This window comes from Erythrolamprus reginae, chromosome 3 (assembly GCF_031021105.1).
Source record: "Erythrolamprus reginae isolate rEryReg1 chromosome 3, rEryReg1.hap1, whole genome shotgun sequence".
Taxonomy (NCBI): Eukaryota; Metazoa; Chordata; class Lepidosauria; order Squamata; family Dipsadidae; genus Erythrolamprus; species Erythrolamprus reginae.
Window position 1 is genome coordinate 196,721,625 of NC_091952.1, and position 18,971 is coordinate 196,740,595.

General features: G+C 42.6%; 1 protein-coding gene across 1 annotated transcript in view; it reads left to right on the plus strand.

The window, feature by feature from the left end:
* PIEZO2 (piezo type mechanosensitive ion channel component 2) overlaps nucleotides 1–18,971 on the plus strand; it is a 260,086-nt gene that overhangs the window by 52,612 nt on the left and 188,503 nt on the right. The window contains exon 2 of the mRNA XM_070747520.1: nucleotides 11,500–11,595. Within this exon, the coding sequence (XP_070603621.1) occupies nucleotides 11,500–11,595 (96 nt within the window). The remainder of the gene's footprint in view (nucleotides 1–11,499; nucleotides 11,596–18,971) is intronic.

Below are 18,971 nucleotides of genomic sequence, written 5' to 3' on the forward strand. Positions count from 1 at the left end.
AAATCGACATGGGACGAGTACATGGCCACCTTCGAGATCTTCCTCGAGGCGGCGGGAATGCAGGACGCCGAAGCCGATCGCAGACGGGCTATTTTCCTTAACTACTGCGGCGCAGAAATCCGTAGACTTGCTCAAACTCTCACCGAACCGGAACAAGCAAGAGCCACAGCGTGGGACGTCCTACAACAAAAACTGGCGAGCCATTTCAAGCCGACCAAACCAGCCATGGTTTTTCGGCATCAATTCCACATGATGGCTCAGAGGGAAACCGAGTCGATCAGCCAGTTTACAACGCGGCTTCGAACGGTACTTGCTCAATGCAAGTTTAAAGACCCGGAAGCTCGCCTCACCGACGCCTTGGTTTTCGGCATGAAAAGCAGCACGGTGAGAAATAAACTCCTCATCGAAGAAGAGCCGAGCCTACAAACCGTGATTAAACTGGCGCAAACCGCAGAAGCAGCCGACGCAGCGGCGAGAGAATTGAAAGAGCACGGAAGGCGAGAACTCATTGCAAAAATCGACTCCGCGTCTCCCAGCGCCGTGGAAACAGACAACAGCCAACAAATTCCCAGCGGAGACAACTGCCTCCTGGTGCAAGACCAGCCGAGACACCTGAGAGCTACTCACCCAGCCCCCTGCGCGGGCTGCCGGGGAAATCACCAGCGCCATCGATGCCCCTTCCGAGACGCTACATGCCGCCGTTGCAACCGGAGAGGCCACATCGCCATCGCATGCAGAGCAACAGCGCCAGAGGAAACATTTGCCACACCGCAATACCAGCGACCTCAAAACCAGACCCCCCAAGCGCGAGAAAGGAGACCATTCCGCAACGCGGGTCAAAGGAACTACTCAACCGCTAACCGCGACTACTATAGAGGTAACTCTCAATTTTCCGTGAATAACACGGCAACCAAAAAAGGGGCTAAAATTGTTATATCACTGTTACTCAATAACCAACCTTGCTCAATGGAGCTGGATACGGGCTCTAGATATACCATCATGCCCTGGGAAAAATTTAAACTGTATATGCCTAATGTATCTAAGGCTGACCTAAATCAAACCTCTTTGGTGATTAGAGACTTTCAGGGGGGAGTAATCTCGGTCTTGGGAACAGCAAATGTACCTATCGCATTCAAGAATGTTAAATGTACCCTTCCCATGCTTATTGTAACAGGGGCCAAGCACTCTCTTCTGGGTTTAGCATGGATGGAACCACTGGGGATCGAGATTTCGGGTGTGTGTAATGTAAACTGTTATGATATGCCTAACTTTGTGAAAGAGTTCCCTGAAGTGTTCAGCCCCACACTGGGATTGTATAAGGGGCCCCCTATATCTTTCTCTATTGACCCCAAGGTCCCACCGATCAGACTAAAACCTCGCAGGGTCCCCCTGCCGCTCCTCCCCAAACTAGACATACAGCTGGACAAACTCATTAGCCAAGGTATTTTGGTCCCTGTGGAACAGGGGCCATGGGAAACTCCCATAGTTACCCCTCTGAAGCCAGATGGCTCTTTAAGAGTTTGCGCTGATTACAAATCGACCCTAAACAAGGCACTCCAACACCACCCCTACCCCATCCCGGTTGTGCAACAACTGCTACACTCCCTGGGGGAGGGAAAAAGGTTCGCAAAGATCGACCTGGCGCAAGCTTACCAGCAACTTCCGGTCGATGAACAAACAGCAAACGCTCAAACAATTGTAACGCACAGGGGGGCTTTCAAATGCACGAGGTTACAGTTTGGGGTAAGCATAGCCCCAGGAATATTCCAGAGCATTATGGAACGCCTATTGTCAGGGGTAAATGGGGCCATCCCATACTTTGATGACATCTTAATTGCAGGGGAAAACCAGGAACAAGTAAACAAAAGAATAAGGGAAGTACTTAAGAGGTTACAGGACAAAGGTTTAAGAATCAAGCCTGATAAATGTGTTTGGGGAACCAACAGTATAGAATTCCTAGGATATAAAATAGATAAGGAAGGTATCCACCCCACAACAGAGAAGCTGAGAGCAATTAGAGAAGCCCCAGAGCCACGAGATAAGAATGAGTTGCAGGCATTTTTGGGCCTCCTTAATTTTTATTCCGTTTTTTTAAAGCAGAAGGCAACAGTAGCAGAGCCTCTCCATCGTTTACTCCAGAAGGAAGCCCGCTGGACATGGGGGAAAACTGAACGTGAAGCTTTTTCTCAAATAAAAAATTTATTAACTTCTAAAAGTGTAGTAGTCCAATATAGTGCTTCACTACCCATTAGGCTCACGTGCGACGCTTCGCCGTACGGCATAGGAGGAGTCCTAGCTCACGTTCTACCTAATAAGACAGAGGCCCCAATAGCATTTTTTTCAAGAACCATGACCAGCACAGAAAGGAATTATAGCCAGTTAGACAAGGAGGCTCTAGCATTAGTGGCAGGGGTAAAGAAGTTTCACAATTACATTTTTGGAAGAAGCTTTGAGCTAGTCACTGACCACAAACCCCTACTAGGCCTGCTAGCCCCCAACAAGCCCACTCCACCTTTTATGTCTCCAAGACTAATCAGATGGGCTCTTTTCCTCTCAGGGTATCAGTATGAGCTCACCCACAAGGGGGGGAAGGAAATCAATCATGCAGACGGTCTCAGCAGATGCCCCATAACAGACTTAGTGGAAGACCCTGTTCCTTCCACAGATGTGTTAATGATAGAACTCGAGGAAAACCCACTAACCACAGCAAAAGAGGTAGCTGCACACACGCAGCAAGATCAAATCCTTAAACAAGTGGTGAACTGTGTTCTAAAGGGATGGCAAAATGATGTTGTGAAACCTGAATTGTGTGATTTTAAAAACAAAAGACTTGAGTTATCGTATGTAAAAGGTTGTTTGCTGTGGGGGGATAGAGTGATCATCCCCAAAAGCCTAAGGGGAAAGGTACTCAAAATGTTACATGTGGGTCATCCTGGGATTGTCAGGATGAAGAGCCTGGCAAGGGGGCATTTATGGTGGCCAGGGCTGGATGCTGATATTGAAAGTTGGGTTTCAAAGTGTGATCCGTGCCAAGAGTCACGGCCCAGTCCCCCCAAAACAACTCCGGCTGAGTGGGAACAGCCTGCTGGTCCTTGGTCTAGAATCCACATTGATTTTGCTGGCCCAGTGGGGTCTCAGTATTTTTTAATAGTGGTTGATGCCTTCTCCAAATGGTTGGAAATAATAGCAATGAACAACATAACCACAAGTGCCACTATCAAAGTATTGAGCAGACTGTTTGCATCCCATGGTTGCCCAGATCTCTTAGTGTCTGACAATGGGCCACAGCTAACAGCCAGGCAATTCGAATTGTTCCTAGATGGCCTAGGGGTCAGGCATGCCCTCATCTCGCCTTATTCGCCCTGGGCTAACGGATTGGCAGAACGTTACCTACGGGTGGCAAAGGAGGCATTGCGCAGGTCAGGCCCTGGGGATGTGCAACAGAACTTGGACCAATTCTTACTCACCCAACACATTACCCCTAACTCGCACACACATGTAAGCCCTGCAGAGTTATTGATGGGAAGGAAGTTGAGGTCACCACTAGACAGGTTAAACCCAAGGTTCTGTGTTAATAATAACCAAATGTGTACAAAACCTGAAAGAGAAATGTATTTGGGACAAAATGTATATGTAAAAAGTTTTGACGGAAATGTAAACTGGATGAAGGGAATTATTGTTAAGCAAAATGCACCTAAGACCTATGTTGTTAAACTAGAGGATGGTCGTTTGTGGAAACGACACATAGACCACATTCGGAAGCGAACAGAAAATCAATTGCCACAAACCGCTGACATGGACTCTCCCCCTTCAACAGACTTTAGTACATTGCCCGAAATAAGAGACACGCAAAGAGACTTATCGGGCCAGGGGGAACCATCCAGCGACGCCGAACCATCCTCGTCCTCCGAAGCCTTCGTGGGGCCCGCCAGGCCAAGTCCGCCACACCGGGAGAACAGCGGCGAGCCATCCTCCACAGTCAGTGGCGAAGGAGCAATTGAACTGCGCAGGTCAGCGCGAGCTCCTCAGAGGCCCCACCGATTGGACGACTTTGTCACATGGCTTTCTTGATGGATGTGTCCAACTATGAGGGGAGGGGTGTTGTATCCTGAAATGGCTACCTTGTAACTCTGTAAATAGTTTGTTCCTCTTTCAGCGCTGTCTGAGCCCAAGCAGGAAGTCGCTCCTGATTGGCTCAGACGCGGCCGGCTCTAGCTTTGGCGGGAACCGCAAATATATAAAAGGAGCGGTTTCTCCAGGCAGAGTCAGTCGGTACTCGCTGAATTGTCACTTTACCTTGCTGAGCTGTCACTTGTTCTCTGAGCTGAATAAAAGTACCGATTGCTCAAAGCCCTGTCTCTGGGTCTACTTCACATACCACAACATAGTGCTTTAGAGCACACTCTGAGTGGTTTACAATGTCAGCATATTGCCCCCAACACTTTGGGTCCTCGTTTTATCAATCTCAGAAGGATGGAAAGCTGAGTCAACCTCGAACCCTGCCAGGATCAAACTATAAGCTGCATCATTTTGGTTTCTGACAACAAAGTCATAAATTGCAATCATATGACCATGGGATGCTGCAAACAGTCAGAAACTCAGGACATTTGTCAATCACAGAAAATCTGATAACTTGCTGCGAATTGAGGCAGCTGTCAGAACTTTGAATCTGGGATATACGATCCTTTTTTTCTGGGTCCATTGTAAGCTTGAATGATCACTAATCAACTGATTGTAGGTTGAGGACTACCTGAACTCTTATTATTTTGGCAGAGTAGACAAACAGCTTGGCATAGTAGACCGAATCAGGCTCCACTAACCTGATACCTTTCAAGACGTGTTGGGACTTTGCGTGTGGGGAAACCACTTTAGAAACAGAAAGCTGGAATAAAAATCTGTTTAAAAAGTGTTCCACTACCCCACTCCCAGTAAATTCCCTCCATTTAAATAACACATCAGTTTCATTCCCATGGTTATGTAATCATGTAATATGTAACCTTTTCCCCTACAGCTATTAACTATTCTGCGTGCATGTTTCACTGTATCATTTGTCTTAGAAGCTGCATGGATAAACTAAAAGGTATTAAATTGTATTAAACCATTTCAGCTATTTGGACCCACATTCTAAATTTTATCAATAGCCAGTTGATAATCAGTAGTTTTTGTGATTAAGTCTGCAAACATATTTGACAGAAATCATTCAGATGATTTAAAGTATACATGTGTAAGTTCCCAAGAACTCAAGCAATTATAATAGATAATCTTGACCCCAAAAACTATTTCTCAAGTCACAAAAATTCAGACACAACCAAATGACTCAACAACAAAAATCAAATTTAAATATATAAGGAACAATATAGAGGTCTTTCTACAAGCCATATAATGCTCTCTCTCTCTTTCTCTATCTCTCTCTCTCTCCCCCCTTCTTATCTCCCTCCCTCCATCTCTCTGCTCTCTGTATCTTTATGTTTTCTTCACTTCAATTTTTAAAAAATATTTTAGGAAGCAATGGGAAAGTGGATATATAGGAGAAAAGACAAAGAAAGGTTCTGTGCCAATAACTAAAATACCATAACAGTTGAAAGAGACTCCTGCCCAATGTAGCACTCAGTTAAAGCACCCTGCACAGATAGTTGGCTTGAATACATTTAGCAAAGGGGGAGCAATTGATTCCACTGTCAAATAGCCTTCAGTGTATAGGAAGTTTTCCTAACATTCAAATAGAGCCTGCCGTTTGTAGTTTAAATCCATGATTTTTCTTCTGCCCTTTGGGATGATGGAAAAAAGTCTCAGCCTTCTGTGCGACACATCCTTTCAAATATTTGAAGAGTTGTCATTTGCCGCCAAGTTATCTTGACTCCAGTTTTCAAGTTTTATCATACTGCTGACTCATATTAGTTTGTAACTTATTTCTATTTCAGTATCATTTATATATGTTATTGCCCAGCCAAGTATTACCCCATTCTATTCCTGTGCATTTTAGTCTCTGTGTCTGTCTCCGTCTCTGTCTCTCTCTCTCTGAGTAGAAAGTATCGGGATTTAATCTATTAAAGTTTAATCTGTTATTTACTTCCAAGTTTATTTCCAGGACATAATTGTTGCTACCCCACTCCAAATTTGATAGCATGAAACAGGATAAGAGAATGAGCATCATGGGAAATAATTGTCATTTAATATCAAAACAGTGTCCCCAAGGCCGCTCTGCTACTTCATTATATGGGTTAGGTGAACAAAGAATATTGGGAATGTAGGCCACTATCATATATTGTATTTACCTCCCGGTCATCCAAGATGTAAAGATTATACCAGCCACCAAACTAATGCAAACAGGCACCTGTGCTGGGCAAGAGTGATGTTGGAAGATGCTGGAGGCAGGTGTTCAATTTAATACAGGTAAAGGCATCGATTTAGATTGTGCAAGAAAAGGCAATAGTAAATCATGCCTGTGTTTTTACAGAAAGAACCACATTGATAGAAAATATAAAATAGTCAATGATATAATTCAAAATCCTCCCAAAGAAAATGAAACCTGTGTATTTTTGGAGTATTATTGTCTAGCCTTTGAGACATCTATAATAATAATAATAATAATAATAATAATAATAATAATAATAATAATAATAATAATAATAATAATAATAATAATAATAATAATAATATTTACTGTCAAAGACCATCAATATAATAATAATAATAATAATTAAAAGGAAAAAGAACAGGAAACAGGACTTTTGGCTGAGCAACCAAGATTGACCCATTGTAACTATACAAGAGATGTACATATCTCACTATGAAGGCACACATTTGCGACGAATCCTCGCTGCTGCTGCGCAGAATCTGGTCACCTGTGCCGTAATCCTGGCCTGCTCATCCCCAAGCAACCACCGGAGATAGGCAATGTCCAAGCGGCTAGGATATCCCTCAATAAATGGTAGAATATGCTTTCTCCTAATGTCAGTGTAAAAGGAGCATCTCAGGAGCATGTGTCCCTCAGTCTCCACCTCTCCTGAGCCACAAGGGCAAAATCTTTCAGTGGCTGGAGTTCCCTTGTACTTGCCATACAAAACGGCGGATGGAAGTGCACAGCACCGTACAAGAGCAAATGCCTTTCGGTGGCTTGCTGACTGTAGCTGTCCCAGGTATCTTGCAGGAGCCACAACATATCTAGTGGCATCTGGAGCCAGAAACAGCGGAGCTCTACCCAAGTCCTCCTGCCTCTCGATGTCCTCCACCCTTTGTCGCAAGGTCTGTCCTACTAGATCATAGTTCATCTCGAGTATTAAATCTGGGGAGAAGCCTAATTTGTGAAGATTAAACTCGAAGGCCTTAATCCATGAGGAAGAAAATTCATCGCGAAGGATTAATGGAGCAAGATCTTGTTAACGGAGCAAAACCTTGGAGACATCTAATTCTTTAAAAAAAAAATCTTTATTTGAGTTTTTTTTAAAAAAACTTTTAAAAAACAACATGCAAAAGCATATGACAAAACAAACATAGAGCAAACTAACCACTTTTACAATTTTTCCAGTACAATTTTGCTCTTTCAGCTTTGTGCCTTCAACTGGTGCTTTTTGCTTTCGGCACAAAGCCGAAAGCACCAGCCTGAAGATGATGAGTGGCACCTCATCAAAACGTCGCCAAGTTTCTATCAACCTTACATGGGAAAAGACCTGAATATGCCAAAACCTACATAGCTATACCCATGAAAATCTATGAAAACACACACACACACACACATACAAATACATATAATATATGTTTGTCGGTATGTGTGTATATATATGTATGTATGTATGTATGTATGTATGTATGTATGTATGTATGTATGTATGTACGGTATGTATATATTTGTTTTCGTAGATTTTCACAGGTATAAGTATGAAGATCTTGGCATGTTCAGGTTTCTTCCCGTGTAAGGTTCAGTGAATCCTGGCAACGTTTCACCAAGGTCCCGCTCATCATCTTCAGGTTGTTGTCTTCAGCTTTGTGCTTGGGTGAACAAAGCATAGTCTGAGCTGCCGTCCTTCTATAAATTCCATAAATACTGCTGGGTGGATGTGGAGTGCTGGCTCAGCTGCTGTAAGTGGGTTGGTTGGCTGTATTGAAACACCCTGATTAGTTGGTGGGATAACCCCTTGAGTAATTGATGTAGGTGATATAATCAGATTAGTTGATATTTGCAGATTAGGGGTAACATCCTGAGTAGTTGTAGCAGTTGATGCCTGCAGGCTAGTTAGCTGTTTTGTAATATATGTCTGTGGTGTAATATCCCAGACAGGGAGAAGGCCGGGACTCTCAGACAGGGAGGGGGAAAGCCTACTTCTGGGATTAGCTGGTTCCAAGCTCTCAGCAGATTTTCACACCAGTGGGGCTAGCTGCTTGAGGCTTCCCAGCCCATGGTGGGAGGAATTGCGGCTCTCCCAGTCATAAAGGTGTGCACATTGCCAAGTTCCCAAATTTTGTTCACAGGCCTGTGAAGGCATTGCGATGGTCAGAACTTCAGGCAGAGGTTACAAATCCCTTCGTTCAGCACCGTTGTAACTTCAAATGTTCACTGAACAAATAGTTCTTAGTTGAGAACTACTTGTATAAAAAGTCAGCAACAGCTGTTACACTTGTTGGATAAAATCTTTGTATGAACAAAGAACTTATATAAAGCCAAAGTTACACAACTGAAGTTCTTGCTTCTTACAAGATTTTCTAAACAGTGGTTCTCAACCTGGGGGTTGGAACCCCTTTGGGGGTCGAAAGACCATTTCACAGGGGTCACCTAAGACCATGGGAAAAGACAAATTTCCCATGGTGTTAGGAACTAAAGCTTCTATTCTGGCACCTTGGAACATATTTTTACAACCCATCCAATCAGGCATTTACAGTGGGGTCTATCACTGAGGTTCAGTTGGAGAATTTAAGGAAAGTTCCCATTAAATGGGAAAATGGACATTTGATCTAGTAGTGGGTTGCTCCCAGTTCAGCCTTGTTTGGCAAACCGGTAGTGGCAGCCGGAGGCTCCATCCGCCCATCCAGGATGCTCCGCCCGCCAGCCCAGGATCAGTAGCAATGGGAGTTAGAACCCTCGACTGCTCTGAGAAGGTACAATGGGCTCTCTTGGTTGTTTGGCTGAACAGATGGAGAGCTAAGTTGACATCTGTTTTTGTAACAAAGATGTCTTTCAAAATATTGTTATCAGATAGAGTAGCTTTTTGTGAATGGCTTCTGCCTGGTTCAAGTATTCATTCGAATTGGAGAGGTACACTTTTTTATGTTGATGATTGTGTTAGGGATTTTGAACTTATGCCAGCAACTCAATTTCCAAAACTAGATGGCCCGAGGATAAGCATATGGGCATGACTAGAACAAGAACTAAATTTGAGTTAATGTAAATAATATTGTTATTCTTCCAATAGATATTATCTCATGGGAAATACTGTAGGTTGTATTTCCCCCTTCCCTTATATTAAAAATTACAAAGGTTTAATGTAACCTTTGAAGATCCCCTTGGATTTTTGTTAAGGTTTAGGGTGGGGAGATACTCCAATTGTATGTTTCTAATTGAAATGCACTCTTTTAATGTGACCAAATTATCTGCACTCTCTTAATGGAATTGACTATCCCTTTAGAAAAGGAGTCATTCTGCTTCAGGAATATATGTTAGTGCACATCCATGTCTAATTGGAATGGAATCCCAGCTGCACGAGAGGAGCCCATATAAAATAGTTCCTGTATACTGTATTTTTTTTGGAGTATAAGAACCACTTCCCCCCCAAAAACTGGATGGAAATGTCTGTGCGTCTTATACAGTAACTGTTGCTGAAGCCCTGCCCATCCATTGGCTCCCACCCTCCGGCCATTTTTGGCCTCTGAACACACAGTTTTATACCCATTCCAGGCTGTGGGGATTGCCACAGCACATCACCTCCAATTGCTACCTCTGTGTGTTGGGTTTTAGTCCTCTGCCTGCCCCATTTTTCGCCTTCGCGCAATACATTTTCAGCTGATCTCAGCACATGGAACGGGCTGAAAATGTGATGCACAGAGGCTAAAAATGGGACATGCAAAGGCTGAAAACGTGACGCACGGTGGCCAAAAATGCAATGTGGTGTGGCAGCAATCAGCAGCAATGTGCTGTGGCAATCCTGGTAGCCAGGAACAGGACTAAAACAGAGCATGTGGAGGCTGAATATGCAACCTGTGGAGGCGAAAAATGCGACATGCAGAGGCCAAAAAAGTGATATGAGGAGACAGCGATGGGCTGTGACAATCCCCGCAGCCAGGAACAACCTGATTGGTGGTATTCTGGGAGGCTGATCCAATTGCCGATCAGATGCTCATGCTGAATCAGGCTGTGATAATGTGCTGAAGCTGACCAGGCTGTTGGCTGTTTGCTGCAAGGATGTTAGCCAGATGAATATCAATGGATGCTGGTAGACACAGGCAGATTTTTTTTCTTGTGTTCCTCCCCCAAAACTAATGTACATTTTATAATCTGTAGCGTGTTATACTCTGAAAAATATGGTGGTTAGATGATATTTAAAAAACCACACTGTAATTCCTGGTTCTTCCTTTAGGCCCACAATTTTGATACTTGGCAGGGCCACAGGTTATTCATTTTGGTTACAAAGCTAGAGGTTTACAAAGCAATTAAAATTGCTTCTATTATATTATTATTTATTATTTTTATTATTATTTAATATTATTATTTAAAAATAAGGTTCATTAAGAAGAAAAAGTTAAGTGAGTTTATTAAAGGTTTAGCTTGGTACCTCTACTTTCTGATCATAAATGAATTCAGGAAAAAGTTGAAGCTACTAACATATTTTAAAATTTGGTTGGGTGGCATTACATTTTTTGGCAAATAAATAAAAATCTCTAGTCCTGGGCTGACACTTTAGTTTATATAATGTGAAAAGATTGAATATGTCATTATCTCTTAATATGGTGGGATCAGAGGTGGGCTCCTCCTGGTTTGGACCAGTTGCCAGAACTGGTACTGACCAGCTGGTGATGTCACAATGATGTCATGCATCACCACTTCTGCACTTGATTAGGTTGATAGATTGAATCTTCAGGTGGTAGAGCAATGACAGGATATAGCCTTGATAATTTGTCTTCTTGTAGTGGGTATTGTCTCAGAAGCCAGGGCTCTGAAATGTTTTCAGAATTCCAAATATGTTCACCAACTGCCAAAAGTAGAATTTGGTAGCAACTACGCATTACATCAGGGGTAGGCTGCTGCCCGGACCAGGGGACGGGGGGGGGGGGCGGAACACAGTGGGGTAGCAAAAATGGACTCTACCCCAGAGCACCCAATTTGTACTGAAAGATGTTGAAAGAAAATGCAAGGCGTCCTGCATAAGCCACGCCCAGTGTGGTAGTAAAAATTTTGGTAGCCCTTCCTTCATTACATATACAGTACTTTGATCTAGACAGTGTGCTATCATATTAATTATTAACCTAATGTTACCTATACTTATCTATATTTCTCTCTTCTCTCTGCAGCATGTGCATTCCGCTACAATGGGCTCTCATTTGTCTACCTCATCTACCTCTTACTCATTCCGCTGTTTTCTGAACCGACAAAAATAACAATGCAAGGTAAGCATCATGTTTCTGGCAGATGTGTTTAAAATAAGATAGATACATATATAATCACTGTTACAGTGAAATTGTTCTTTTTAAAATAAGTTGAACTCTGTCTCAGAAAGATTCCACAGTAAGAAAGAAAACTGTAGATATAAATTTATAATGTTTGCAGGGAGATGGATTTGATGGAGAGATCCCCCTCACATTCCTTATCCTATCTTCTATCATCAACAGTCAGTTAGCTTGCTCCCTGTTCTGTCAAGCTCTCTGGTAGAATCCTCCCAAAAAATGCTCAGATACAATTTCAGACACACACACGTTTGAAAATTCAAAACAATGTTCTTTATACCGAAAATGCAAATAAACGAAGCACTCTTTTTGTATAGCAAAGAGCACTCGTCTCCAAACAAACTGGTAATTTGTACAAGTCCCTTATCAGTTCTGTGATACTTAGCTTGCAGCTGTGAGGCAATTCACAGTCCTTCTTCTTTCACAAAATGAAACACACTTTGCTCTGGTTTAGTTTCAAAGCGGGGAAAAATCAGCACACAAAGGTTAAAGTCAGCAAAGCAGGCACGAAACACAACAATCAGATAATCCTCCACAATGGCCAAACCCACAGGCTGCTATTTATAGCAGCCTGACTAATTACCACAGCCCCACCCAACCACAGGTGGCCTCATTTTCTTTGATAATAATCTCTCAGTTGTTGTTGCCTATGCATCGCTCTCTGCATGCGTGGCTGTATCATTAACTCTTGTTCCGAATCCAAGGAGGAGCTAGATAATTGATCTCCTTCTGAGCTGTCTGCCACACTCTCCTCCTCCCTGTCACTCATGTCTTCTTGGTCAGAGGAGCCTTCATCATCAGATTCCACTGGGAGCAAAACAGGCCTGCAGCATGTGGATGTCTCCCCCACATCCACAGTCCTTGGGGCAGGAGCTGGGCCAGAGCTAACCACAACACTCCCTACCCCATTCCTTAGCCTACTTTCTGCCATCAATAGTAGGAGAAGTATTGTGGTGGGAGGAGTTGTCATTACACCATCATGTTGGAGGAGTAATACAGTCCCGGAACCAGCGAAATCCGGGGGTCAGGCCGTGTATCTGCTCTCAGTGTGGAAGAGATTGCCACTCTTGGATTGGCCTTTTTAGCCACCTGTGCTGTTCTGGGAACTCTTCCCAGAACACAATACCATAATGTTTCAAGACTGAAGGTTGCCAATGAAGGGAGATGGATGGCTTATAAATTTAATAAATAAATGTAATACCAGCATTTATAACTATTACTTGACAGTCAATTTGTCAAAACTGGTAAGAGCTTCATAATTTATTGAAATATATAGTTCATTGACCTGCACTTCCTGTTGTATGCATTATATCAGCTGTATGTTGAGATCTATATACTGTAAGGCAACAATTTTTGAACCAAGGTATCTTAAATGGACAAACTAAAGGAATGTGTCCAAAACCCAATACTTCCATGAAGTTGAAATCTGGAAAAGTAAAGCAATGGGGGAAGTCAGCAGGAAGTCTGAATTCAATTATGATTGCTGACCCTCACAAGCAAAGTCAATGAAAAATCTGACAGGAAGTTGCAAGTCCAAGGCCAGCTGCCAGGTGGGGAAAGAACAAGGGGATGTGTGAGAGATGTGACGAGGATCAGGGAGAGTGCATGAGGGTGCAGTGAGTAGCCAGCACAGTACGTGCACAGAGGGACTGGAAAAGAATGCACAGATTTGAGAGACTTACCCTCGTAGCTTGTAATTTTCCCTGCCAGCTTTCCCATTGGCTTTCTCCCTACAAGCTTCTTATGGGCAAAGTCAGTGAGAAGCTGATAGGAAATGGGAAATTGCTCCAGATCCCGGATATTTTTTTGACCACCTGCGGTCATTTTAAATATTTTTGAAATAATGACACAGTAGACCACAGGTTATATTAAAGGAAGTTTGAGAAGAAGAAGGTGTAGAACAAGAAAAATGGGTTTTCTTTCTATTATTTTGGGCATTCTCAAAATTCTTTTCCTTTACTGTATACTTCGGTTTTATTTTTGGATAATGCTATTCGTATGATTTATTGGCTTAATAGTATAACAAGCCTCCAGATACTCATCTTCATTTGTCTTTTCCAGTAGATTCTGGGTCTTTGTCCTCCCCCCCTTCCAGTTCTATTTGTTCTACTGCCAAGAGATGTTTAGGCTCTTTTCCATACTATCTGGATTTCTTATGTATCTTACATATTTCCTTGCCTTCCTTGTCTCTTAATTGAAATAATACGAGTAATATAATGGCATTTAGCTATCAATAATTTATTTAAAAACAATAGATCTGGCTTAATTTTTAAGTTATGTTAAACAGAAAAACATTTTAATAAAAAAGAAGTTTTATAAAACTTAATATCATTTCTGTCAGAGGAAATGAAAAATATACCTTCATGTAAAACACCATTATATTTATCCATAATACATTCCCAGGCTAAATGCCTGTGAATTATTTATCTATTGGAGCTTATATATATTTATGTCACATGTTTTTTTGCTGAATTTGAAAATTAAGGGAGACTAGGATAGATCTATTTCGGCCTTATTTTGGCCTCATCAGCTTGCCATACCCACTGGGACTTGAACCTGCAACCTTTGCCTTGTAAAGCAGAGAATTATTTATTTATTTGATTTCTATGCTGCCCAATCCCGAAGGACTCAGGGCGGCTTACAATAATAATATAAATACAAATAGATACAGAGCAATAAGAAGAAGAAGTCGAATATAATATCTAAAATTATGAAACCCGTAATAAAAAGAGCCCATTAATTATAAAACAGTCATGATCACATGCATACATTCCATTCAAACAATTTGTCCATGAAAGATGTACAATTTATGGCCCCCAGGCCTTTCGACAAAGCCAGGTCTTCATGGCCTTACAGAAGGCCAGTAGGATGGGAGCAGTACGGACATCGGGGGGTAGTTAGTTCCATAGAGCCGAGGCGGCCACAGAGAGAAGGCCTAACTCTGTGTGCTCTTATTGGTCTCTGGGAGGAATGTGGCAAGAGGCAGTCCCATAATATTGTGAATTTACAATATATTTCCATCTCTTTACTTTACCTTGAACATACTGTATATTGCTAATCAGCCCGTAAGGATATTTCTTCAAGTTGCAGCTCTCTCAATCCCACCTCATAGCTGCATCCATTCAGGTCCTTTTGGCCACTTTTGCTGCTGTGGGTATGACCTCCCCTCCCATGACCAATTGATTGGGCGGAAAGAATGATTTAGGTTCCTTGTACAACTGCTAATATTATGTGTCACTGGAGCTTCAAAAAGTGAGAAAAACTGTCACTTTCTCTCCCAATAGTGCTTGTGTATATTTCTCCCTCATTTGTTTGACTCTCTTGCTTGTCTGTCTGTTGTGGTTGGCTCTGGCCCAGCTCCTGCCCCAGGGAATGTGGAGATGGAGGCAGAGGAAGCGTCAACATGTCCTAGGCCTGTTTTGTTGCCGGCAGAGTCAGGGAGTGCAGTTTCCTCGGATGAAGAAGAAGGTGGGGGTGACTTGGAAGAGGGGGGCTTGGCACACAGCCCAGGAAGCCAATCACCATTATCTTCGATCGATTCGGATGACGAAGTGTTAGACCCACGCAGGCGCAGACTTATGCATTGAAGAGACCAATTGAGGAAATATTACAGGAGATAAGAGAGGCCACCTGTGTTTGGGTGGGGCTCCAGTAATTAGAGCTGCTGCTATAAATAGCAGCATGCTAGTTTGGCTGTTGTGGAAGATTATCTGATCACAGTTCTTCAGGATTGTGCCTTGCTGTGTCTGAACTTTGTTTGTGGATTTTTCACACCTTTGACACCAAAGCAGAGTAAAGTGTGTGTGTGTTTCACTTCGTGGGAAAAAGGAGAGCTGTGACATTTCTTCACAGCTACTAGTTAAGTACTTAAGGACTGAGTAAGGGACTTGTACAGCCCACAAGGTTGTTTTGGGGAAGAGTGCTCTTTGCAATACAAAAAGGGTGCTTTGTTTCTTTTGAATTTTGTGATAAAGGACATTGTTTTGAATTTTCAAACGTGTGTGCGTCTGAAATTTGTACCCGTGAATTTTCGGGAGGCTTCTACCAGAGAGCCCAGCAGAACACTGTCTAAGTAAGAGAGTCAAATAAATGAGGGAGAAATACACACAAGCAGCAATTGGGAGAACACATGGTAGAAAAGGGATAGACAAATACAAATAACGGGTGGCGTGAATGAGTGATCATCCAGGGATTATTTGCACAGAGAGTGATAACTTTCTGGAGAAAAAAGATGAGGAGACCATTGCGGCTGTACATGGTCCAGGTACTGAGGGAGAGCTTCCTAATGGAAGAAAAAGAAGCTCCAAACTTCAATCCACTCTATGGCATCAAGTTCTGACAGATAGCTAAACCAATAAGGTCATACTGTATGTCAATATTTGCCTTCTCCTTGATCTTCACCTCTTATCAGAAGAATGAGTGATGGATATTTCCCACCATCAGGAATTTTACCAAATACTGCATTTTAATTTTCTCTGCAAAATCTGTTTGGGCAGCCTCACTTACTGTTCCAGTTATTAAGACAGATAGGGATTGTTTGTAGGGGCAGAGGGCATCATGTTGATATGCTTTGTGTTGTCTCTCTGACTGATGTGTGAAACTGATTGTCTGTACACCACTCTGCAGTGCTACGTGCTTTTTACTCCTGTCAAATATACTTAAAATGCATCTTTGGGGAAAGATGACCAATCTCTGTTTTTAAAAAAAAGCTATATAAGCTTGAATTGTTGAGGTAATTGTTTTAAGGGCAAATTTCCAGAAGCTTTTATAAGCAAGCTTTTTTTGTCTTGAATCTAAAATCTACTCACTTTTCAAATAATCCATGACAGTTAAAAAAAACAAAACCTATATTGTTCCATTGTTTTAGCTTGTCTTTACCTTAAGATGATCAACTGTTTTTGATGATTCCAAGGCACCTAAACGTCTTGTGGCCAAAATTGTTGTAACTGATTATATTGACATTTAGGTTTTTTTAATATGATGTCATATCTAATCTACTAAACAATGCAAATTACCATTAGGGAAAATTCATGTTGATGAGTCAAAATATTTTCCACAATGTTTACTTTGTAGCCTTACAAAATGTTCTGGCATAGTCACAGAATTTGGGAGGCAAGGCCTTTTTTTGGTAAGGTTAAATATGGAAAATCAAATTAAGATCAGGTTAGATCACTCAGAATTTTCTTGCTATTCTCATATTTTACAGATTTAAGGACCTCATCTCACAGCTCTTTGACAAGTTGTTTTTGTTGTAGTTGTTATTATTATTTGGACTTATATGCTATCCTTCTCTGAAGACTCAGGATAGCTTACAACATATATAAACAATACAAAAAACATTATCAAGCCCAATTAAACTATAAAAACCCAGACCATCCACGTTGCAATTATACTAACGGCCAGAGCAAGATGTTAGAGCACAACGGCCCCAGGCCTACTGGCAAGGGTAAGCCTTCCAGAAGGCCAGGAGATTGGAGGCAGTGTGAAACTCCAGGGGAAGTGGGTTCCAGATGGTTGGAGCAGCCAAAGAGAAGGGCCTTCCCCTAGGGCCGACCAGCCGACATTGTCTGGCTGACGGGACCTGGAGAAGGCCGACTCTATGGGCCCTGACAGGTCACTGGCATATATGAGACAGAAGATGGTCCTATAGACAACCTGGTCCTAAGCTATGTAGGACTTTATAGGTAACAACCAACACTTTGAATTGTGTTCACAGCTCACGGAGTGATGGAGATACGTGGGCAGATCTTGGTAAGCTCATGACAGCTCTCGCAGCTGCATTTTGGACCAATTGTAGTCTCTGATATTTCTTCAAAGGTAGCCCCATATAGAGAGCATTGCAGTAGTCAATCCTTGAGGTGATAAGGGTGTGAGGAAAGACTCCCTGTCCAAATAGGCCCACAACTGGTGCACCAGGTGAACCTGTGCAAACGTCCCCCTCGCTACAGCTGAGAGATGGTGTTCTAAGCTCAGCTGTGGATCAAGGAGGACACCCAAGTTGCGGACCCTCTCTGAGGGGATCAGAAGCTCCCTCCCCCAGGGTAATGGATGGAGAGATGGGATTGTCCATCTGTCCGTCCAGCCACTCCGTCTTGTCAGGTTGAACTTGAGCCTGTTAATACCCATCCAAACCTTAATAGCCTACAGACACCGGCACATCACTTCCATTGCTTCACTGAGCTGACACAGGGTAGAGATGTGCAGCTGGTATCATCAGCGTACTGGTGGTAACTCATCCTGTGTGGTTGGATGATCTCACCCAGCAGTTTCATGTAGATATTAAACAGCAGGGGGGAGAAGACCAACCCCTGAGAAAACCCACAAAGGAGGGATCAAGGGGCCACCATCTGACCCCCCCCAGAGGGCAGCCCCTAGGTCCAGTCCATAGTTCCCTCTAAGCTGAGCAGTGAGCAATCGCTCACTTAAAAATCATCATCAACTCAGAGTTTTCCAAACCTGCCCAGAAGCCGAGAGGGAAAGAGTGAGAGGGAAGGAGAGAGAGAGGAAGAGAGGAAGAGAGAGAAACAGAAACAGAAACAGATAGAAAAAAGAGAGGAAGGAAAAGAGAAAGAAAAAGAATGGGAGTAAGGAAGAGAGAAAGATAATCAAAATCTAGTTTGAAACTAGCTCAACTATTTAAGTGGCATTTTGATATTGATAGAGTTGCCCTATTATGAGCTCACTGTTATAGACACACAGTACAGTATTTTATTTTGAAATTCTCTGAGGCAAAACAGGGTGGGTTTTTTGTTTGTTTGTTTGTTTGTTTGTTTGTTTGTTTATTTATTTATTTATTTATTATTTCTGTGCCGCCCAGTCCCAAAGGGACTGCCGCTCAGACACTATACTTTTCCGCCCACCCCCCAAAAAAATTAGAGGGAACACTGGTCCAGTCCCTCCTTTGTGGAGTTCCTCAGGAGTCAGTCTTCTCCCCCCCAGCTGTTTAATATCTACATGAAACCGTTGAGTGAGACCATCCAATGACACGGGGTGGGTTACCATCAGTATGCTCATGATACTCAGTATGCTCATGATACATCTCTTCTCTGTGTCAGCTCAGTAAAGCGGTGGAAACAGCCAACACTGACTGTGACCGACTGGAGAGGTTGGAGGAGAACCACCATAAAATGGTGCCTCCCACTCCCAACCCCTCCAGTGAACGCAGCATGATATCAAAAGCTGCTGAGAGGTCAAGAAGCACCAGGATAGAGGAATGATTCCTATCCTGGATCCACCAGAGATCATTCATCTCATAAAAGATCTCACAAAACAACAATATTTGAACATTTTTTTTTAGCATGATTTCATCCAACATATTT